This window comes from Cynoglossus semilaevis, chromosome 10 (genome assembly GCF_000523025.1).
Source record: "Cynoglossus semilaevis isolate Cse_v1.0 chromosome 10, Cse_v1.0, whole genome shotgun sequence".
NCBI classification, from domain to species: Eukaryota; Metazoa; Chordata; class Actinopteri; order Pleuronectiformes; family Cynoglossidae; genus Cynoglossus; species Cynoglossus semilaevis.
In genome coordinates, this window is record NC_024316.1 from 1856346 (window position 1) to 1877216 (window position 20871).

General features: G+C 39.7%; 3 protein-coding genes across 8 annotated transcripts in view; 1 reads left to right on the forward strand and 2 right to left on the reverse strand.

Annotated features, from left to right (window-relative positions):
* The window catches only part of LOC103384526 (ER membrane protein complex subunit 3-like), a 629629-nt gene that overhangs the window by 391465 nt on the left and 217293 nt on the right, over positions 1–20871 (reverse strand). The gene's annotated exons all lie outside the window — the stretch shown is intronic.
* Positions 490–13196, reverse strand: mbd6 (methyl-CpG binding domain protein 6). 4 transcript variants are annotated; one of them, XM_025059645.1, is made up of 13 exons: positions 12919–13196; positions 10992–11225; positions 10331–10470; positions 10116–10218; positions 9713–9884; positions 7109–9517; positions 5704–6701; positions 5289–5397; positions 5039–5184; positions 3606–4376; positions 3393–3445; positions 3172–3238; positions 490–2089 (listed from the first exon to the last, which is right to left on the reverse strand). In XM_025059645.1, the coding sequence occupies exons 3-13, from the start codon at positions 10444–10446 to the stop codon at positions 2018–2020; spliced, it is 5016 nt and encodes a 1671-aa protein (XP_024915413.1). In that variant the 5' UTR covers positions 10447–10470; positions 10992–11225; positions 12919–13196; the 3' UTR covers positions 490–2017. The 4 variants fall into 4 exon arrangements, with proteins under 4 accessions (XP_024915413.1, XP_008316248.1, XP_008316250.1 ...); XM_008318026.3 differs by lacking the exon at positions 12919–13196 and adding an exon at positions 12573–12905; XM_008318028.3 differs by lacking the exon at positions 12919–13196 and adding an exon at positions 12561–12905.
* stac3 (SH3 and cysteine rich domain 3) lies at positions 14066–19002 on the forward strand. Its single transcript, XM_008318030.2, has 13 exons — positions 14066–14297; positions 15223–15264; positions 15688–15766; positions 15991–16147; positions 16254–16351; positions 16467–16527; positions 16833–16930; positions 17075–17141; positions 17258–17307; positions 17407–17489; positions 17619–17670; positions 17794–17931; positions 18122–19002. The coding sequence occupies exons 2-13, from the start codon at positions 15257–15259 to the stop codon at positions 18227–18229; spliced, it is 999 nt and encodes a 332-aa protein (XP_008316252.1). The 5' UTR covers positions 14066–14297; positions 15223–15256; the 3' UTR covers positions 18230–19002.

The following is a 20871-nucleotide window of genomic DNA, read 5'->3' on the forward strand; positions in this document are numbered from 1 at the left end:
AACCTAGACATTGCTAGAAGTGTACATTCAAACCCTAAGAAAAAAACGAAAGAGGAGGAAACATTAGTTCATGTTTCATAATAAACTACACCTTTGGAATGATGGCTATACTTTTTCACTCCTTAACATTCTGGAATCATACTACATATGTATTAAGCTGTCAACAACGGGCGCTTTCAAGGTGATCTTTCACACCAAAAGACAGAAAGAGCCTTACTGTAGCTGAAGCCCATGTTGGGTTGCTTGTACTTGGATATTTAAACATATTTAAATTCTCTATATTTATAAAGAAATGCAATTACTAAAAATGTAATCTAGTGTTTGCATAATAAATCACTGTCAGTGAAGTTAGATTTAGCTTTCAGTATTTTACGCAATTTAAAACAAAAATAAAGCCCAATTTATCATTACTGTTAATTATGAATTTATGATAACAAAATAAAAATCTCTGACAGTTGCTCACATCTCTTAACAGACGTCAACACGAGGTACATTTTCTGTAAATATTTTAATATTAAATAAAAAAAGACTCCCATATAAAAATGAAAGCTACAGTCCACAATTTAATCTTTTCGTAAAACTTAAGTATTGAAAACAAGGGGTAGAATGAGAAAAATACTTAATTACAATTCCCAGAAAAATTCACAATTCATTGTTTTCTCTCATCTCGTTCTCTCACAATATAAAATCAAAATAAAACACGTTAACTGTACATATGTACACATTTCCAAGTGTAGAAATTGCATATTCTGCTTTCTTTTTCACTTTGACTTTTTTGTTTTAAATACAACTAGAGATGCCAGTACTCTTGGGGCAGGGCAGTGTGTGGAGGAGTGCTCACACAGTGATACAGGTATGAAAGGGTGGAAAGATAGTACTAAAAATCCACAGTAACATACGGAATCAAAAGATTCACACAAGACATGTTCGCTCTCAGTAATTAAGTAGTAATAGTATTTTTTTCTCCATAACTTTAGTTAACAAAAATATTTGTTCCAGACTTTGATTTATCTCATCGTTGGAGAAGGACGAAAGTCGTCATCCAGCACAGATGCTAACAGTTCCCTGCAACAACACATGAAGCAGCGTGTGAAAACGTATCAGATTTAAATGTTTGGACAATGCTGATTTTTCTGAAAATAATTCAGAAGTGAGACCTGGCCTTGTAAAAACTGTGTGGTCAGGATATATATTTTTACAATGTTTCCTCCTTAGGTCCTATGATTATGGATGACATACAACCACTTTCACGGGAGGTGGAATTGGGATTCATTAAAATTTAAAAACAATGGTGATACATCACTGATGTAAACTGGCTTAGAAACCTGATGGAGTGAGTCACATTACTTCTTGTCTTGGTCCAAAGTATATAATAAACTGATGAAAAAAGGAAAATAAAAGAACACCTTTGTGAAAACAAAAAATAAATGGCTGTCTCTCTTTTCCTTATAAAGAATGTTTACTTAAACAAAAACTTTGGACAGCAAGGGGCTCAGCAACAGCACTGTTGTCCAAAAACACACTCAAACACATTAAGACATATACACACACACACACACACACAGACACACAGTTTCAACAGAGAGCATCGTTCAAGTAAATGGGCTTTATCCTGACTCACAGTTACACACTGATGAGAAGAAAACAGTACTCCTTTGTTAAACCTTTTCTATTTTCTGACTGACATAAGTCTAACACCAAGCATTATTACCAGATCTCTGACCATACATGTAAAGCAACCATTACATTTTCAACTAGACCTAAGAGAAGACCTAAGTGAAAAACAACTTATTTCACTTTTTTGTAAATGTTTTTCTCAGACTAGATCCGTCTCCTATGTGTTTTCGTAGTGGTTGCCATAACAATGGATCACATGACAACAACGTACTGTATTAGTGCAGTTGAATTCATATAGAAAAAAAAAAGTCTAGACAGTGGTGATGATGGTGCAGGACAAAGGTGCCTCCGACTGCCTTTTAATTGGTGCAGAGCTCTGAGTGACAGCCGGCCCCACCCATCACTGCCTCTGAGACCTGGCACCTCGTCGCCTTCTGCCACGGATCGACCTCTCAGGCTTCAGCAGTGCTGCCTGGAACAAGAGGGAGAAAAGACAGAAGTAGGAGTCAGTTTGGATCATCTTCTTTCCAGCTGCTTGAAGGTGGAATGACTTTACCACTGCAGTCAGCGCTGCACAAATACTCAGATCCAGCTGAAACATGTCACTGTGCAAAACCTAGCACCTTCGCTACGGCTTGGAGATTTTAAATCCCATTTTCCAAATACACATATGGAGGCTGCTGCATCACTGCTTTATGAGAGGTATCCAAATATGTCCTTTAAATGTCCTGAAACTTAGAGCAGGCGCAGCACGACTCACAAGGTCATAATATTTTAGAAGGTTACCTAATGTGTAGGTAAACATATCAAGACTGACTTAAAAACAGCTCAATATTTTGCAAGAAAGACATTGGTTGTAGCACTACACTCTGCACTTGTTGATACAACTGTCAGTTTATTTAAAAGCCAATGTCATTGATAGTATTGGGTTGCTTCAGTAGCCATGGTTACTTATATAATAGTATCAATAAAGCAGGTCCAAATCTATCCTTTATCCTTTTGCCGAAAAAGAAAAAAGCAACAAGAGCATCGACAATTACTGGTTTATAGGAACTGTTTTATGAATATGTAGAAAATGTACAAACTTTTCCATAAATTAGAATTGGCTGTAAGTCAAGAGTTAAACTCAATACAGTAGCGTCAACAATGACAGCGGTGAAAGGAAATCAATAACCAGCACTTCTGTTAATTAAACCATTAAACGACTCAGGCCAACGAAAACTATTGATAATGTCCAGATGTTTGGAGATTCCAGAGAATTCACATATGATAAATGCATTCACAGAAGCAGGAGAATCTCTGGGGGATTCAGGCATTTGACCTGAACATGAAGAAGACTGGACGTTGGTCCACCTACAGAATTCTTTGCATTTTCTAAGGCTGTGCTCTCAATTGTACAATAACAGGGGATTGGAGTTGCAGCACAGTCTCTGAAGAATCTCTACAGGAACTTCAGCAAACATTTATATCTACACACCGTTTTTGGACAATCTCCAAAGTAAAGATTCTGCACATGTCTAACAATGACTGTCGTTGGAGAGCGTAGGCTCCTACCGTAGCCTTGGTGTCTTCTAGTGCTGTAGCATCCATGTCTCTGAAGTCTTCTAAAACATTATGTAGCCTGTAACAACAAAGTAAGAAATATATATTACTAAAACAGCTGGTCTAATCTGTGGAACATACACATGGAAGGCAAGCAGCACCATTTCTACTGAAATGTTTTCTCCCACTCCCTGAAATCACACCTTATATGAGAAATGAATAAAGTGACTTACGTTTGTTTCCTTTTCCTTCCTCTTCTGGCTCCACCTACAGTTCCTGCTTGATCCTTGGATGGTAGAAGACAATATCAGGATTAGAACAGCACCACATGTAAATGTAACTGAGCTGTAGCCCTCTCATTTTACAATCAAGTCAGTCATATGTTTAATATTTTTGTGCTTTGCATAAAAGTGGACCCATCTTTGAAGAAAGAACGGGGTGCTCACCATTCCCTGTTCAGAGAGCACTAAAGATGCAGCTGTCTCTTCGTCGGGCCTCCCACTGTATCCATCTGTGGCACTAAGGTACCCTGAATGTGGAAGATGGACCTGCCTCTCCCCACCTGCCTCCACAAATGTACACACAGCTGCAGCTGGTCCAGTACAGTCTGTCTTGGCCTCCTCCAAGTATATGGGTGGCAAAGGAGGTTCTGGGTGAGTATGTCCTTCTACTATAACTGGTTTCCTTTGTAAGGGTGATGTAGACCCGTCCTCTGTGGGTTTTGGTGTCCCCTGAGCTGGGGAATGTGCTGCTGCTTCTAGGCTTAGTCGAGATAAGTCCGAGTTGCGGAGTGAACATGCCCTGCGTGGACTGAGCGAAACTGGGGCACTTGCCTGTGGCAGAGTTGAGATAGGGGCGGACGGGCTATGGTGCTCCATGGGGAAAGAAACCGGCGGTAAGGCACAGAAGGGTGAGGTGGGGTCAGATGGCCCCAAGTGGGCCCCGTCTTCCTGCTCTTTAGCGCTGACTTGAAGGAAAGAGGTATAAATTGTATCCATGAAAGAAGTGTAGGGATCGATCACAGGCCTGCCTTCAGATTCTCGCCGGGAAGGCTGGGTGCGATCATGGGCAGGGGCAAGAGCTGAAGGAGGGCCTGGAGCAGTACTGGGGAGCACATCAGGTGCAATCTGACTGGCTGGAATGTCTTCCTGTGGGACAGGGGTTTGTGTTTCCTGCAGTGTTGGCTTCTCTCCCTCGGAGGGTGGTGCAAGATTAAGCTATAAGAGATAAAATAAACTGTTAATTTAAAATGTCTAATTGTCCTGAGAAGTAATCTCTGCTGCAGGGTGTGTCTACAAATATACACAATAAGTGAAGAAACTCTGAAATAGAAAGTAAACCATTTTCCAAACATTCATTGTGAACAGGAAATCAATATCCAACTGTGTAACAAAGTTAAAATAGAGTTTAAATTTCACTGACCTTAACTAAATTAAAAGAACAACCTAAAAACAAGTAAAACATATTTTTACACATTTAGTGGACAAAAGAAAAACAGGGAAGTGTCAAAGGTAACACATCAGTGCTCAACATATCGCTGCTAAAGCTCACTGATCTTTTTGTTCTTCTGTGTTTAGTGCGATTACTCACTGTCTCTTCTCAAAGTGCTCATGTAGGTAAAAACCTTTGGTCCAGGACAATTCTAGCACCTTCTCTGGTATTTATGAGATTTTCAAGTTGTTAGTAACATTACTTATGTCTAAAACATAGCATTTGGGTAAATAGAATGGTTTCAAAGATACTTCTATTACCTACTGCTCAAATTAGCTATTTAGCTATTTAGTCAACATCTGAACAAATATAGGTTTATTGTCAGTTCAGATGATTGTTTTTAAATATACGTCATCAACACGGCTATATCCCAGGACTCTGCACCTACCTGTAGGTTATTGATCAAGTTGATGGCCCCATCAGGACCCTGCAACAAAGGCATACCCAAAGCAGAGGTTTGAACTGGCGGAAGGAGAATTGAACCAGCTCCGATCCCCACCATATTATGAAGACTTGCGATACCAGACAGATCTCCTAAAAAAGACACATTTCATAAACATTTTGACATAGAATGTCTTTCTGCTACCGGACAAAAAATATTATGTACAAGTTCTATTGCAGCTTAGGCAGAGACTCACCTAACACCGCAGAGTTAAGCAAAGTGGGAAGTAACTGTTGAAGGATTGGGTTGTCTTTAGCTTGGAGAGGAAGGGGTATGAGAGTGTCAACACCGGTGTCAGAAGTTACCTTCAGAACAAAGAAGCAGAAAAAAGAAAATGTGAGTTTTTTTAAGCAAAGACAGATAAGTAATAGGAGAAAGGAGGGGCTGAATAATCATAGGACAAATCACTTTCTTCCATCAATTAATTCATCCATCTGAAAGCTATCAAACTTTAGGCTAAGCTAAGGATACTTTAAAGTTACTATAAGAAAAAACCATTGTAGTAACAAGGTTAGAGAAACAATAATGCAGTTTAGGAAATAAACAATGTTTTTGTAACTAAAATTTAGAAAAGTTCCAGTAAGAAGTTAATAACAGACACAAGAACCTACCTGAGGTTGGGTATGTTGACTCTGTTGTGCAGAATTTAAATGGGTGTGGGGATGTGGGTGGAGATCAGCAGAGCTCAGGGCAGCAGTGAGTAAGGCAGGGTTGAGGGGAAGGAAGGCTGCGGGATGAGGGAGAGTAGCAGGAAGCAGCAAAGACTGTAGGGACTGGATAGTGCCCTCAGCTCCAGGGGGGATGGGTAGAAGTCCTTGAGTGACTTCCAGAAGGCCTGCGCCTGGTAGGGTTGATGGATCTAAAAGACCAGAGACCTTATCAAGAGGAAGACCCTGCTGCTGGAGAGGAACTTCCAAACTGACCTGGCTCAGCTGACCCAGCCCAGACAGAGGTATTAATGGGGCATGCTGTTGCCCCAGCATTAAAGAGGCCATAAGCAAAGCATGGAGGTTTGTCTTTTCTGCAAGTCCTAAATCTGGTTCCTGTCCTGAGGATGAGGCTGGAGGTGGCAATGGGTTCAACAGTCCCAAAATGTTGAGAGGCAACTCCCCCTGTGAACCACTCAACAAGGGTAACAATGGAAACAGAGGGTTGGTGTTTATCTGTTGTTGCTTTTGTTGGTCCTGGTTCTGTTGCTGTGTTTCTTGTTGCATCAACAAAGACTGTTGATGCTGCTGCTGCTGCTGTTCTGATTGCAGCTGATCTGTAAGATTCTGTGGTGTATGTAGTGCAGCATCAGCAGTCTGTATCTGTGCTTGTTGTCCTCCCAACCACATTCCCCAAAGTGGTAATGAAGCAAGGGCAGCGGGGTCCAAGAGGGACGGGAGACCTCCTGTAGATGACAACAACTGTAACAACTGTTCTTGGTTCATGAAGGGAAAAGCCTCCGCCAAAGGTGAAGTAGATGATGAGTCAACCACAGATGAAGGAGCCGTGGTATTGTTATTTTCCCCAAGAGGAGAATGGATGGTGGGGCCTGGACTGATGGTTGCTGGAGGTTTGGTCACTGCAGTGGCCTTCAAGTCCATACATCCAGTCTCTTCTGGCCCTATATAAAAGCACATCAATCAGTCAAAGACAAAATTACCACTTTCCATTATGTAATGCAAGTAGTGTCACATTTACAATAAGGTTTACAATAAGGTTTAAATAAAGAATATCTAAGTTTAAAAGAATATAAGGGAAAAAACAAAGTAAAGAGCAAAATATCTCATTGAATGTGAATGTGTCATGCCTACATTTGCTATTAACTGGCCGTATGGAAAGGTAAAAGGTTTGTCTGCATATCCTGATGCAGGTTTAATTTCTTTAAGTTCTACCTTGTCTTTATGTAAACCTTGACAAACTACTATAAATGAAATGACATGTTGAACTAACAGGAGATATAATTTGCACTTTTATTCAAGAAATATTGGGGGGAAAAAAAAAACAAAAAAAAAAACAGACTGCTCCCACCTATAGCATGATTTCCTTGGGAAGATTTGTCACAGGTCTGGTCAGAGCCGCCCTCTCCCTGTGGCACAGAGGATGCTGCGAGAAGTGCCAGGACGTGGTTGCTAAGATCTAAAGGTTTTGGGGAGGTGGATAATGCCATAGAAACATTGCCTTGAGAATGAGTATGGTCCATAGTTGTTGATGAGTTGTTACTACCCATGTCCACTGTCACCGTCCCCTCTGGTGAATTTTCCTGCAGAGTTGGCTGGGAAACAGAGTCCAATGTTGACATGTGATTTTCAGTTGGTAGAGACTTTTCGTGGGATGTTGGCGACATATGTGGAGATGAGATGCTGTTTAATAAAGCTCCATTTGAGTTGGGTAGGAGTGTTGAAGAAGGGAGTCTTTGTAAATTATCTGACTTGGGGAGAGACTGTGAATGAGACTGCACTGATTTGAACTGAGAGGAAGTAGAAGGCGGAGAAAGGGGCCGTGGAAAGGAATTAGTGTCATCAGTTCGGCAGGGAGACTGACTTTGTTGGTGCCTGATAATAGACTGAGAGACAGGAGAAGAGGGTGTCTTTTGGGGGCTTGATTTATCAGTGTATCCCACGCCATCAAAAGACAAGGATCCGGGCTGAGATTTAGAAGCTGTCGTGGAAACTGAGGCCTGCGCATTCTGCACACTAAGGAGGTGTAAGAGCGCAGACAGAGGCTGAGTTGGAGGATCTAAGCCAAGTGGTGTTGGTGTCAGGCCTGTAGTAAAATCCAGCAAATCGTTTGGCCGTGAAGGCCTTGCAAGGTGTGCCATCTGTTGGGGGGTAGGGAGCCTGGACATCTGCCCAGGCAGGAGATGATGAGGACGATGTGTTTCCAGCACGACATTATTCTGGCTCTGCACCGTTGAGGTAGAGGAGAAGGAGTGTGACAAGGAGCGTGAGGATGATGAGGAAAGGTTGATGACTGAAGCAGAAACAGCTTCTCTCAGTGGGGTCTTCTGGGGCCCATTAACCATCTGCTGGGTGTCCCTTAGCATGCTGAGCACAGTGGGAGGTTGCCGCTGCCTCTTCCTGTGCGATGCACCACGTTCTGCTGTGGGAGGCAGGTGAGGCAGGGAGGAGGCCAGGGACTGGGCCAGAGAGTGGCATGGAGGAAAAAGGATGGCAGAGGCTGCTGCAAGGGAGGGGTGGGGAGGTCTAGAAGCAGTGTTGGAGGGAGGGTTGCTGTTATGTAAAGTGCTGTTAGTTACCTTTGATGGCTGTTGCTGCTGTGCCTCTTTCAAGACCTCCATTGAAGGGGGCAAGCTCCCATCGCTGCTGGCAGCATTTGAGCTATGTCCCTGGGTAATCTGGTTTGTCAGCTGAGCCTTTGCAGCTGCGGAAAGCAAGTTACTTGCAGGAAAAGATGTGGTGTGTGGTATTTTGCCAGTATGATTGTGATGATGGCTGAGAAATGTGCCCAGAGGTAAACTAGAGGAACTTGTCGAGTTTAACCCAAAACCTGGAGACCCTGTGTTGGAAGTCTGACTCTTGATCTTTAAAGGTTTTGAAGACAGAGTTTGTTGTTTACCCCTGCTTTGGTAAGCAAGTACAGAAGGATTATCAGGATTAAGAAGATGGTTATTAGTGCTGCTGCTGCCTGAGTTCTTAAATTGCTCCAAGAAGTCTTCCAGTTTGTATTTTGGGAAATGAGGACTAGGATTAGGGGAACCACCAGGGATTGGGGACTGTGGAGAGGAAGAAGATGATTTTCTTCTCTTAGACAAGTTACTTCCTATTTGTCCTCCTTCTGCTGCTGTCGCAGTGCCCTGCTCAGAGCGAGGAGAAGGAGAGGCTGAAGGATGGCGAGTTCGCTGGTGAGGAGAAACACAGTTCATATTATGGACAGAGGGTGAGATTGAAGGAGATGGAGATTTAGAAGAGCATCCTACAATGACGCCATGAGGGTGATGAGCATGAGCCTGTCTGCCGCTTCCTCCAGCAACAGTCATCGGGGAGGAGGGAGGAGGCGGGGAACGGGTCCCTAACTTTGGAGAGCTAGGGGTGTCTGGTGTTTTTGGTGTTCTTTGACCTTGACTGACATTCTGAATTGTGGAAGTGCGGGGTGACCTCTGAGTAGTGGTGTAAGAAGGGAATGAGAAGACAGAAGAGGAAGTGGGGGATGTATGGAGAGAAGGAGGATGGTGAAATCTTCTCAGAGTATCTAAGGAATTATGATTGTTTGTGCCTGTGTGAAGAATAGGAGTAGAACCGTTACATGGGTATATAAACTGGTTGGAGGATTTTGGGCTGGTAGAGTTATTTGGGTGAAAGTTGTTGTGTGGTCGGACAGAGACTGGATGAACTTTTGGATGGAAAAAGCCATGTTCCTCATCCTGTCGCTCCAAAGGTATGCCGTTTGAATCACGGTTATCCACTGGACTGATCAACTCTGAAAGTGGACAGAAATGAGTGGGCTATGTAAATCTGTGTTAATTCTTAACAGCAGTAATAAAGATTTCATTATCTATTAACAAATGTAGAGAAAACACTTTAAGACAGGAAAAGTAGACAAAAAGACAACTTCTCTAGCTATGTTTTAAATTGGCAGACATTCCAATAAGTGGAAATTTCTTCAAAACCTTACCAGAATGATGAAGGTTGGCAAAGGGCAGTTGTGAGGCCTGCATACTACGACAAAGTGCAGCCATGGCCACCACTTTCCGGCGATGGTTACACAGTTTGGTCATGTCCTGCTCAGTTTTGCCTACAGGGTGGCTGTTTGGTTCCACCTTCACTCCCATCATGAAGTTGAACACCTGCAGGATCACACAGGAAAGAAAGTTTGGAGTAGTTAATCATTATTCACTTACTGCTTACTTCCTGTCAAGAAAGCGATGGGATACCCTGATACAGGAATTTCGGCCTCCCTAATCATGGAGGAGCACTAGTGAATGTGAAGATTGTTCGTGGATATGGGTAAGATTCCTTGTGGATGCAAGAGTATTTTTTGTAAAACAGACATAACTAATATTATACAACTATTTTACCTTATGGATGACAAGTGGACACTCCAGACCACATTTGCAAGTGCCATCAGTCATCAGATAGGTCTTGACCTCATCCAGAGAGGACAGGGTGGTGCCACTGGGACTGAGGAAGAAAGCAGAAAGAAATGTCTAAGGACACAATTATGATAGATATCCAACCTCTGTAGGTTTTGACAAGCTTCTCATCACAATTAAGACTTCAAACATCCACACACCTGACATAGATCACCTGCCCAGCCTCCACTCTCCTCTGCCAGCCGATGGGGACGTGTATTGCAGTGGTGTGGACACCATCCCTGTCCCCACTGACAGTCTCACTGCCTCCCATCATTTTGAAGCTGCTGCCTGCCAGCACCTTTGAATAGAAACCAACATGAACACATCTTGTTTAGCACACGTTATTTTCCTTAGTACTTATGTACTTGTAACTTCTTTTCATACTAGACATTAGTTACAATCACTACATTTACACACATGTAATGTAACTTTACAAATGTTCAAGGAGAAATTTTGATTCAAATAATTTGAAAAAATGGACTGAACTACTTTGGCATTCTAATCTCTAATCTTCTAGCAACAGATTTCGATTTTGCAAAATAATATTTAATTTTGCCAAGACAACAAATATACATATGAAAAATTTACACATTAAGATTAAGAAGTCATTTATTCGCATCTACTAAATACATGTATTCAATAGCACTCCTACACTGTTATTGTCCCCCTCATTCGTGAAAAAAGCCAAAATAAACACCTATTATGGCATATATTACCAACATTTGAAACTTGAAGCATAATATAATATACACTAAAATATGTTGGAAAAAGAAGATTATTACGTAATATGGCACACAATACACCAAAACATTTCCATACCTTGTCATCTTTGGGAAGCCAGGATCTATTTTGGCTAAAGTATCCACTGTCCTCTGTACATGCTGGTGGGTTAGAAGCACACAGACTGCCAGTAATGCCTGACTCAATCCCAAAAATTCAAGATTTTTCAAGCAGCTCCTTTACTTCTGCACAAGAAGCAGCTCCTTAATTCCGAGGATGACTTCTGCAGAACTGTTTCTTAACTTCACATCAGCTTGGACATTAATGAGGAGCCTGCAGAGAGACGAGGAGGTGGGTTATGTAATCTGTCAGGGAGAAGCAGTGCAAACAATTCAAACAATATGGACTTGAAGCAACTGAAGCCAACTGAGTGTTGTTACGTTGTTAAGGGATAAGATTATTACTTTGAAAAAGCTACCCAATTATGTTCTAAAGAAAACAATCTTTAAAAAAACAAATTTTTGACAACATTATTTCACTGGGCAAAGCAAAAATCAAGCTAAAAAAATATATCCACTAAGCTAGAAATTACCCATTTCGTTTTTATATAAAATTGAATTTCTCAAAAGACAGCCAATACAGTCTTCATATGGCCATAAACATACAACCTATGTGCAGAGAAATTAGGGAGAGGCAAAAAATCTAAAGAGCACTTTTCCCACAACGAAACAGAGAGACAGGCATTTATAGGTGTGGAGACGAATCATTGAATCCAGAACATTGAACCTTGGAATAAAAGGAATTGTTAAGGAACAACGTGAGAGTTTAGAGAGAAGCTTAAGCTGATATTCTGTCTCTCGTTTTCCTTTGCAATAAAACAACCAACCACACAACTAAAAACCAAAAAGAAGTACAGTATGTCCACTAGTTCAAAGTAAAACGTTAATTACCAACCTGTACAAAGCCCTGACTCAAGTCACAAAGAAAATCTGTGGAGAGAACTGAAGACTATAGTCCAGAAAGACTATAGGCAGAAATAATTGAAGACATTTATTGGAGGTGGGCTGCGATGCCTTTGGAGAATTTGCGACGCAATTGACTGCGATTTGTTATTTAGGAAAACTAGTGTCAGACTATCAGTTTTAGACAAACAATAATTTCAATTTCAATTGTTTCGGTATACAAAATAAAATAAACTTTTTAAATGAATTTAATGTGTTCAGAAATTCCATGCAGTGTGTTAAAACACTTGGGAAAAGTACCTTTTAAATATTACATAAAATCAGCGAAATATATAACAACATTAGTTTGGGACTCGGCTGTCCTGAAGCTCTGAAGTGGGAGGGTGTGTTCTTACAGGCCCGTGCTATAACTGGACTTTTAGTGTCTTTATAAAACAGTTGTCTGCACATTATCTTTATGATTTGTGGATTTACATTTAAAATCCCCGAATGCAGATGATAAATAACAACATCTGCATTCTGTAGGAGATGAACACTTATGTAACTAAACTATAGCGCAGTTAGCCGCTAGGCTAACAGCTAGCTAAATAGTACTGTGGTGACAGCTGTCAGCGTACAAAACTGCCAACACCAACTCTTACGTCTTAGCTTCGGTAACAAGAATAAATGCACAAGTTTACACAATTTTCCTCCAGACTCTCCCCACCTTCTTACTCACTGAGAGAAGTAAACCGGCGTCAATGTTAGCGGGACCCTGACCCTCTCTGTTACACTGCTTGGCCAAGTTTTTAGACTACTGGCTTTTGGGGTCGCGGGAGAATCCAAAGTTAGCAGCTGAGCTAACGGACTAGCCCAGATGAAGTGTTTTGAAAGCGGTTAACAAACAGCAGTTACTTAAAATATTCAACTGTTTATTTCTCACGATTGCACAGTTGGTCAGCACTTAGCATTTAAGAAGCATCTGCCAGGCGTGTTGAAAAACAAAGGCAGTAAAGGATTACATTTGTGGCTACTTAGGAAACACAACCGCTAGGCTAACAGAGCTAACTGTGAGTGAAATGTACTTGATTGTGGAGAGTCCCGACCAGGCTGGAGGATGTCCCGCTACGCTCCCGTTGCTCAGCACCCTACGGCCCGCACTACAGGCTCCGACCCGCTATACCGTCCAACATTGACTGTGGTCCCCGCAACCATAATAAAAATGTGAATCCATGTAATCCCAAAATTCACCGTGGCACACTGTTTTCTTTTCTTACTGATTCCGAGAAAAAAAATAATGGAGTTTTTGTCGGGCATGCGCACTGACTGATGAGGGACTATTGTACCCGACATGCACCGGGACCTTTGTAGTGCTCCAGACAGGGCAGTGTGTGTGCGTGTGTATGTGCGTGTGAGAGCGCGCGTGCGTGTCTAAAAGAGAGAGGGGGGTAGAGACAGACAGACAGAGAGAGAGAGAGAATAGAAGCAGAAAACAAGATGCATGGTGCCGTCTGCTTTTCACTCCTCATTTGTTTTTACTCTAATGCACACGTAGAAATCATAAGGCTCTAGGGCCAAGTGGCCCTTGGCTAAAACTATGGGTAAAGCCATTACTTCCTATCTGTTTCTTCAGAAAGCAAGACATTTTAACAACTGACAGCTGACAAATTCAGCTTCATTTGAGAGGCCTACATTTTTCAAAAGTAAAAATTTAAACTCAATTTATAACATTTAAAATGTATAAATGTGTACGTAGATAGCAGATTGTAACCATTGGATCTGGTAATTAACTCGTCAGATTTAAGGATATTTTTGCATCTGGATCACTTTGAAATTTATCATACCACTGTCCACAACTGCCATATATTATTTTTTTAAAACTTGAAAATGAATGGAAAACACAAAGTAATTAACCTGGTTGTTAACTATTCACATTAATGACATTATGCTCTGGTCTGTTCTCAGTCATTTCACAATGATACAGCTTTGACTTAATAACTTATGCACTCCAATATCTTTTGCACCTCATGTGCTGTAATGTTGTATCCCTGAGCGTGCTTCCTGTGAAAATTGGGAAAGAGGTGTGTTTATATGCGTAATGAACACACAGAGAAATGGTATCTGATTTCCCCTCGTCAACTGTGCTCAGTCTGAGGTCCACAGCTGTCGCTAACCCTCAGCTTGTCACACAAGTGTTCAGCCCACCAAGCACACAAACTCACCCACGCACAAATAATAGATAACTATACAACTATCAACTTAAGCACACACGTCAGTCGTTAGTTTACTGTGGAAATAACCTAAAACAGCCTTGAGGAAGGAACAGACGCAAGTGTCCAGTCTGAATCTGTTAGACGTTTAGTATAGAAGCAGGTGGGTCAGCTGGTCAGTGAGATTTATACCTCTGGGACGTGCAGCCTACGTGATCACAAGCAGTTGAAGGATTCAGACACCAACTGACCAGGTTTGTACTCCACTGCTGTTTGAATTTTCTTGATGAGTCTGTCAGTTGAGTGTTTACCTACTACATGACCTAAGTTTGGTTTAAATAGTTCTAGTGGTGCTACAATTATCCTTACTTGCAGAGGAACCCAGATTTAGTTATGATTAGATCCAGTTTCAGAGCCGCTGAATAGTTTTGGTCATGGGAGCAAGTGCAGTCTAACAGTCTAACACCTTCACTGCAAGATGGAAATATTACATTAACATTGATACATCCTTCATAATACTACATGCACCATGTCTTACACTGTTAGTTGTGTTTGTAGTCAAATGTGGCAGTATTAAATGGGTGACAAAATATTGAACGTGAAGTAAAAGTTTGTTTACCAAATCTAATTTCCTGCTTGTGTGTTCCATTCATCTGTGTTTTATTACACATTAACCCACAACAGCGCTTTATGACCTTGAAAGTTTCAAATAATAATCCAGTCTATAATTTCTGGATGCAGTTATTTCTTACAGTGCTGGAACTATTCTTGATTTTTAGTAACTAGGAGTGACTATTTTCTAGCCTAACCTATATTTGTTCTCTATCTATTTTTCTTAGCCATTTCAATCTATTAATTTGATCCCTTTATTTAATTTTTGCTACTTGTATTACTTTTTCTGACTAATATTCATTGTTTTAGTCTATTTCTGTATTTGAGCATGATAGTCTGTTGTTTTTGTCAAACATTTATCTATTTGACTATAGTTTATTTACACTATAATTAATACGTTTATTTGTGATTTTTTATGTATCACTGGGAGATCAGGATTTCCCTTAAGTATTTTATATGATTAATTTTGTTCTGTCCATGAAAATATGTGGATGTCCTTCCCAACCACTAAATAAACATATTCATACATACATCAAGAACTCAATACATAAATACATATCTTTTTAGGTGTTCAAGAAAGGGGCAATAACCAGCAGCCATCATGGACCTGTGAGTGTATCCATGAAATCATACTGTTTGTTTGTACCTCTTTACTAAGTACAATCTTTCAAAATCATTCACAAGTTTCTCTAAATTAAAAAAATAAAATCTCTATTAATTAAAAGAAAATATATATAAATATAGTATGTACCAATAGTGTATCTCAAAATAATCAATGCTCAACTATTTTAAAATGGAATGGCCATTTGACACTGAAAACAGATGTCAATTACTTCAGGTCACAACATGATGTCCAGCCATTTTGTGTTACACTCTCACTTTACATATTAAGGTTAATTTTTTAGCATCATGAGGTCTTGAATTTGATCTTGAAAGTTAAAAACTTTGCATAAACATGGTAATGAATTGTATAGCGGCTACTGCATGTCACTTGGTTTCACTTGTGGCTGTTTTTGTCTCTGTACATTATAGCGAGGAAGACAAAAACTCTTTGGATATTCATGACAACCCTCCAGTTCCTGACAATGTAGTGAAGGAAGACGGAGACACTGTGAGTGACAGGAATGTGTCAAATACCCCCTACCACCCACCCCCAGTATTAGCTGTGCAGCTGGGCAGTTTAAAATAGACCTGAGCTGAAACTGGAACACAGTACAACATCAAGGAGAAAAATATGAGCCATGACTTCATTTTTGATTCAACATGATCTACATTTCTGAATTACTGCTCCATCAATTGATTAACTACCATTTTTAATTATATATTGATTTCTAGGTCTATTTCATATACGACGAGGAGGTGGAGGTGGAGGAGAAGGAACCAGAGCCTCCTCCTGATCCTGTTATTCGAGTTAATGACAAACCCCACAAGTTCAAGGACCATTACTGCAAGAAACCCAAGTTCTGTGATGTTTGTGCTCGCATGATAGTCCGTATGTACTGGAAATTACATGAAAAAGTTTGAATTCATCTTTAAAATTGTTAACAATTTTATTTTTAATTTGTGACTGGATTCACAGACGTTTTTTTGTCTTTCAGTGAATAACAAGTTCGCTCTGAGATGTAAAAACTGCAAGACCAACATCCACCACTCGTGTCAGTCATACGTCGAGTTCCAGAGATGCTTTGGCAAAATTGTGAGTCCTTCTGCCTGATCTAATTCCCGACAATATTCAGATTTTTAAAGAAATATAAAGTTATGTACATCCCATTGCTTATTGTAAAACCAACAGTTCTCTGATGTTATTTTAGCCACCTGGCTTTAGAAGAGCCTACAGCTCCCCCCTGTACAGCAGCGACCAACCAGATTCAAGTGAGTCCTGAGTGACGCTGGCTCTCATTTCATCTTAGTGTGAAGATATTTTTTAAAGACAGAAGAGACAGATTGGACAGGACATAAATAACTATGCAAACAGTCGACAGTACTGTAACAACAGAGAAACAAAATAAGGAAACCTACGCCTTTTCTGGTCTGTTGGTATATTATTATTGATTCTATTATTATTTTCATTTGTTGATATTTTTTGCTATATTTCTAAATTATTTTCATCTACTTATTTTGATTGAGGCAGTTTTTCATGCACCACAAACAGTTACATTTCTCTGTTCCTTGACCAGACAACGTAAACCGGAATGACCCTGTCTTTGACACCCTGCGTGTTGGTGTCATTATGGCTAATAAGGAACGAAAAAAGAATGAAAATGATAAGAAGAACGTGAGTGCACACAACAATGTCTGCTATTTAAATATGGAGAAGGACTTGTCTACAGTACATGCATTACACATTCTGCCCTGAAATGAATGAATGAAATCAGGTTATAAAATATAAAATGAAAATGTTCCTATATTGGTTGTTCAGATAATGATGATGGAGGAGGAGGAAGAAGAAAACCAGCAGCCCAAAGAGAATGAAGAGGGAGGAGAAGGTAAAAAGAGTTTATTTATATAAATAAATGGCTATTATTCTTTTTTGTTTCAATCTTGATGGTATTACCATTATTGGAAAAAATTGGCCTTTGTTGTTGATTGTTATGTCTCACAGGGAAGCCAGATGACAAGAAAGAGAAAGGAGGAGACAAAGCAGACGACAAGGTGACAAGAAAGTAGCAGCAACGTGGTACATTTACCTGTTATTGTAATGAGTCCATTATCAGCTGTAAAACACGGCAGCGTCTGTGCTCTTCTCTCCAGAGTAAGGGAACATTCTCCCAGTCCCACTATTATCTGGCTCTCTATCGCTTCAAGGCCATTGAGAAAGATGACCTTGACTTCCAGTAAGTCTGAAAGACACACACAGAAAACAGTATGCATTAAATTAAATAAAAATAAAGAAAAATAATTGGTATTAATGCTAAACTATGCCCTAAAAGATAACCTGCAAATATTTCATCTCATCTCATCAGCCCTGGAGACCGGATAACGGTTCTTGATGACTCCAATGAAGAGTGGTGGAGAGTGAGTTTAAAGTTTTCATTATAAAGCACCAAATCAACCTTATCTTCAGCTTTGTTTTTCTGTGTTTTGATTTTTTTAAATATTTTTCAAGATGGAAACTGTGTTTGTTGACTGTGTTTCTAGGGAAAAATGGGAGACAAGACAGGATATTTTCCCACCAACTACCTAATCAAAGTGCGTGCATCAGAGAGAGTCTTCAAAGTCACACGCTCCTTCGTTGGGAACAGAGAGATGGGACAAATCACACTGAAGAAAGATCAGGTAACTACACAGTAGAGAGCTGATCAATGACAGGTCATTTTTAATCCTTTTTTCGATGCTTCAAATTTTAGCCATCTCTCTCAATACAGTAATGGCTGAAACATTTCACAATATATTCCACAACACTGTCCTTATTACCTTGTTCAGGTCTAACTAAAAAGACATTTTAATTATATACACTTTGTTTCAGATTGTGGTGAAGAAAGGAGACGAAAAAGGTGGCTACCTAAAGGTCAGCACTGGACGCAAGCTGGGCTACTTCCCTGCTGATCTTCTGCAGGAGATCACTGTGACATAAAGAGACATTCGTCCTGCATTTTAAACCAGTGTCGTACTCTCCATCAGTCTCCTGGAAACCCACCTGCCTTTCAGACAGGGGCAATGTGCTCCTTCAACTTTGACCTAAAGGAGGCAAAAAGAGCAGTAATGTTTATCAACAAATGTGTGAAATTTACACCCATGCTCAAGCCAAACGGTGCATAGGGTTTTTTGTGGTTTGCACAATTTAAATAAAAATAAATAAACATAGTCATTAGGTTATGCCTGTTAGGTGTACAGTAGATCAAGATAGCCATAGAGCCTTGAGGAAAGTTGCAAAAAACAGCTGAACAATTGAGGCAAAAAGTTTTAAAAAACAGTGTTTTAAAAAACACATTTTAGGTACAGAGATTTACACTTCTTAATCAGTGGACACATGTAAACCATTAACAACAATACATTAGCCACAAACACTATTACAATATTATATTAATTGATTATAGTCACAAGGACAGTCATGTTGTTAATAAATACTTTATAACAACTAATTAAGGGCTGCTACTAAACAGATTTACGTGAATATAAATGAATATAGCAGCCACACAGAAACTCCATTGAATCCTAATGTGTAACTGGATAAGTATGTCAAAGTTTAAAAATAATTAATATAATTATTATTGGTGATAGGTAATAAAAAATACCACTGTGCGTGTTCTATTTACTTCTTGTTAGTGATCATACTGTAGTATCCCTAATGCTATTTTAATGTGTATATTGCTTTATTTTAATTAAATAAAGACAACATTGAAAGATTCTTTGAGAACGGAATTTTATGTAACCGAAATGATTGCACATTAATAAATCGACCAAATACCTACAGATAAAGGTTTCACATGTCAGACTAGAGTCAACTTGATAATATGAGGGTTTGCATTGGCATTGTTTTGAATAAAACATGTTATAAAAGGTCAAATTGGCAGTGACAAAATGTGTATCAATACATACTCTATACAATACTGCCACCTGGTGGGTCTATTTTCCACTGGCAATCATTTACACCAACAAGAGCTACAGTTAAAAAAAAGCTCAAAAAACTCTTACAAAAGCTTCTGGAGACAGTGTATTTACTTTTGTATGACTCTACGGATACATTTTTAAAAGAATTTCCCCACAGTTACTTAATTTTACAACATCCCTGCTAATATGTAGTAGAATTGAACATGAACATTTTAATGACAGGCTGGATTTTATGAAGTTCATGAAGCTGATGTTTAATTCTAGTTACAGATTCAAGACGGACTCGTAGGGCAGACGTTGAAGCTGATATAGAAACGTTGGTAAATGATTCTCTGAAAGTAGTTAAAAACACAATGGTTCAATAATTAGGCTTCATGTAGCCTTTGTTAATGAGCTCAGTGCAAGGAGCTGCTTGAACGTTTCCACTGCTGCTTCTATTACATTTGTATTAGACGACTTGTCTGCTTGGTGAGAACACTGCAGTCATTTGTTGGCTTGACTTTGCTCTGACGGGCTGAAGCAGTGGCAGGATCTCAGCAGCCTTGTCAGGGATTTTTACATTTCTCGGTGAGAGAACTTGTCATTTTGTCAGCCTCCCTGTGGTTAAAGTATGCAGCGACAGTGGGGAGGACTGTCAAACTGATCCTGTCTCTGAGCGTCGTACCCTGGCATGATGAGTCATAACAAGGACTGGCCAGGTGGTGTCACTCACCAGAGAGAGAGAAAGAAAGAGATAGCTCATGTTTTGTTACCTATATGTAAGCATACTGCTGGCATGTTTACAGACTTTTTTTAGAATCAGTAGTCCTAATGCAGACAGGAATGTAGAAACGTAAAAGAAAAAAACCTTACTTAAGGCCCTGGTTGTAGAAAATGTAATGACGTAGCATCAAATCCAATTAGGTTAGTGTTAAGTTTAAGCGTGAGGGAAGGGCTGTCAAACAATTACATGTTTTAGTGTGATTAATCACAGGGAAGCTGTTATAAATAATAATTCATCATGAATGTAATTCATCCTGGTTAATCCTTAGTAAACCTATAGATGACCCAAAACATTTTTTTTTTGTATAATGCCAGGACAGAAATACGAACATGTGTTTCACACCTTTTTTATTAGTGACTAATCCAAGTGATTTGATTATAAATGTGGAAAAGAAAATGGAAAAGAGAGTCAAGAAAAACAAAGGAGGTGACCTGGTGAAGTACAACCTCACCTCACCGTCACATCTCACTTTCTCTTTCATTTCGTTATTTCACAACAATTTTTTTAAAGGGCATTACTAGACTCATACTTGCTGCTAGTCTTTAAGAACCATGAATGGAAACAATCAGGAGTGGGTAAGCCACAGAACACAGCAAAACTCTGCAATGTGTACTACAGTGTATACTAAGTTTGTGTGCAGTACATTGCACATGTATGAACTAACTGGAATTTCTTTAATTAAATGTTTTAAATCTTGAAAGTGGCTTTACTGCCCCCAAGTGGGTCTATTGTGCACTTGTATACATTTTTGACACGGTTACTTCGTGCAAAAGAAGAGAAAATAAATGAGAGCAAATTCCCTGTAGATGAAGATACTGCCATATACTACAAAAGGACCAATAAGGTGAGAGATGGAAATTTTCATCTTTTCTTTAATTTTGCCCACTTTATGTCAACAGTCA

Excerpts from the sequence above, each read along its gene's own strand:
- mbd6 (XM_025059645.1), bottom strand. The coding sequence starts at position 10,446 with ATGATGGGAGGCAGTGAGACTGTCAGTGGGGACAGGGATGGTGTCCAC. Across the intron at positions 6,702-7,108 it reads CCAAGGAAATCATGCTATAG|GGCCAGAAGAGACTGGATGT; the intron begins GTGGGAGCAGTC and ends GCTTTTATATAG. Across the intron at positions 3,239-3,392 it reads GGAAGGAAAAGGAAACAAAC|GCTACATAATGTTTTAGAAG; the intron begins GTAAGTCACTTT and ends TTGTTGTTACAG.
- stac3 (XM_008318030.2), top strand. Across the intron at positions 16,931-17,074 it reads ATGAAAATGATAAGAAGAAC|ATAATGATGATGGAGGAGGA; the intron begins GTGAGTGCACAC and ends TTGGTTGTTCAG. Across the intron at positions 17,142-17,257 it reads GAATGAAGAGGGAGGAGAAG|GGAAGCCAGATGACAAGAAA; the intron begins GTAAAAAGAGTT and ends TATGTCTCACAG.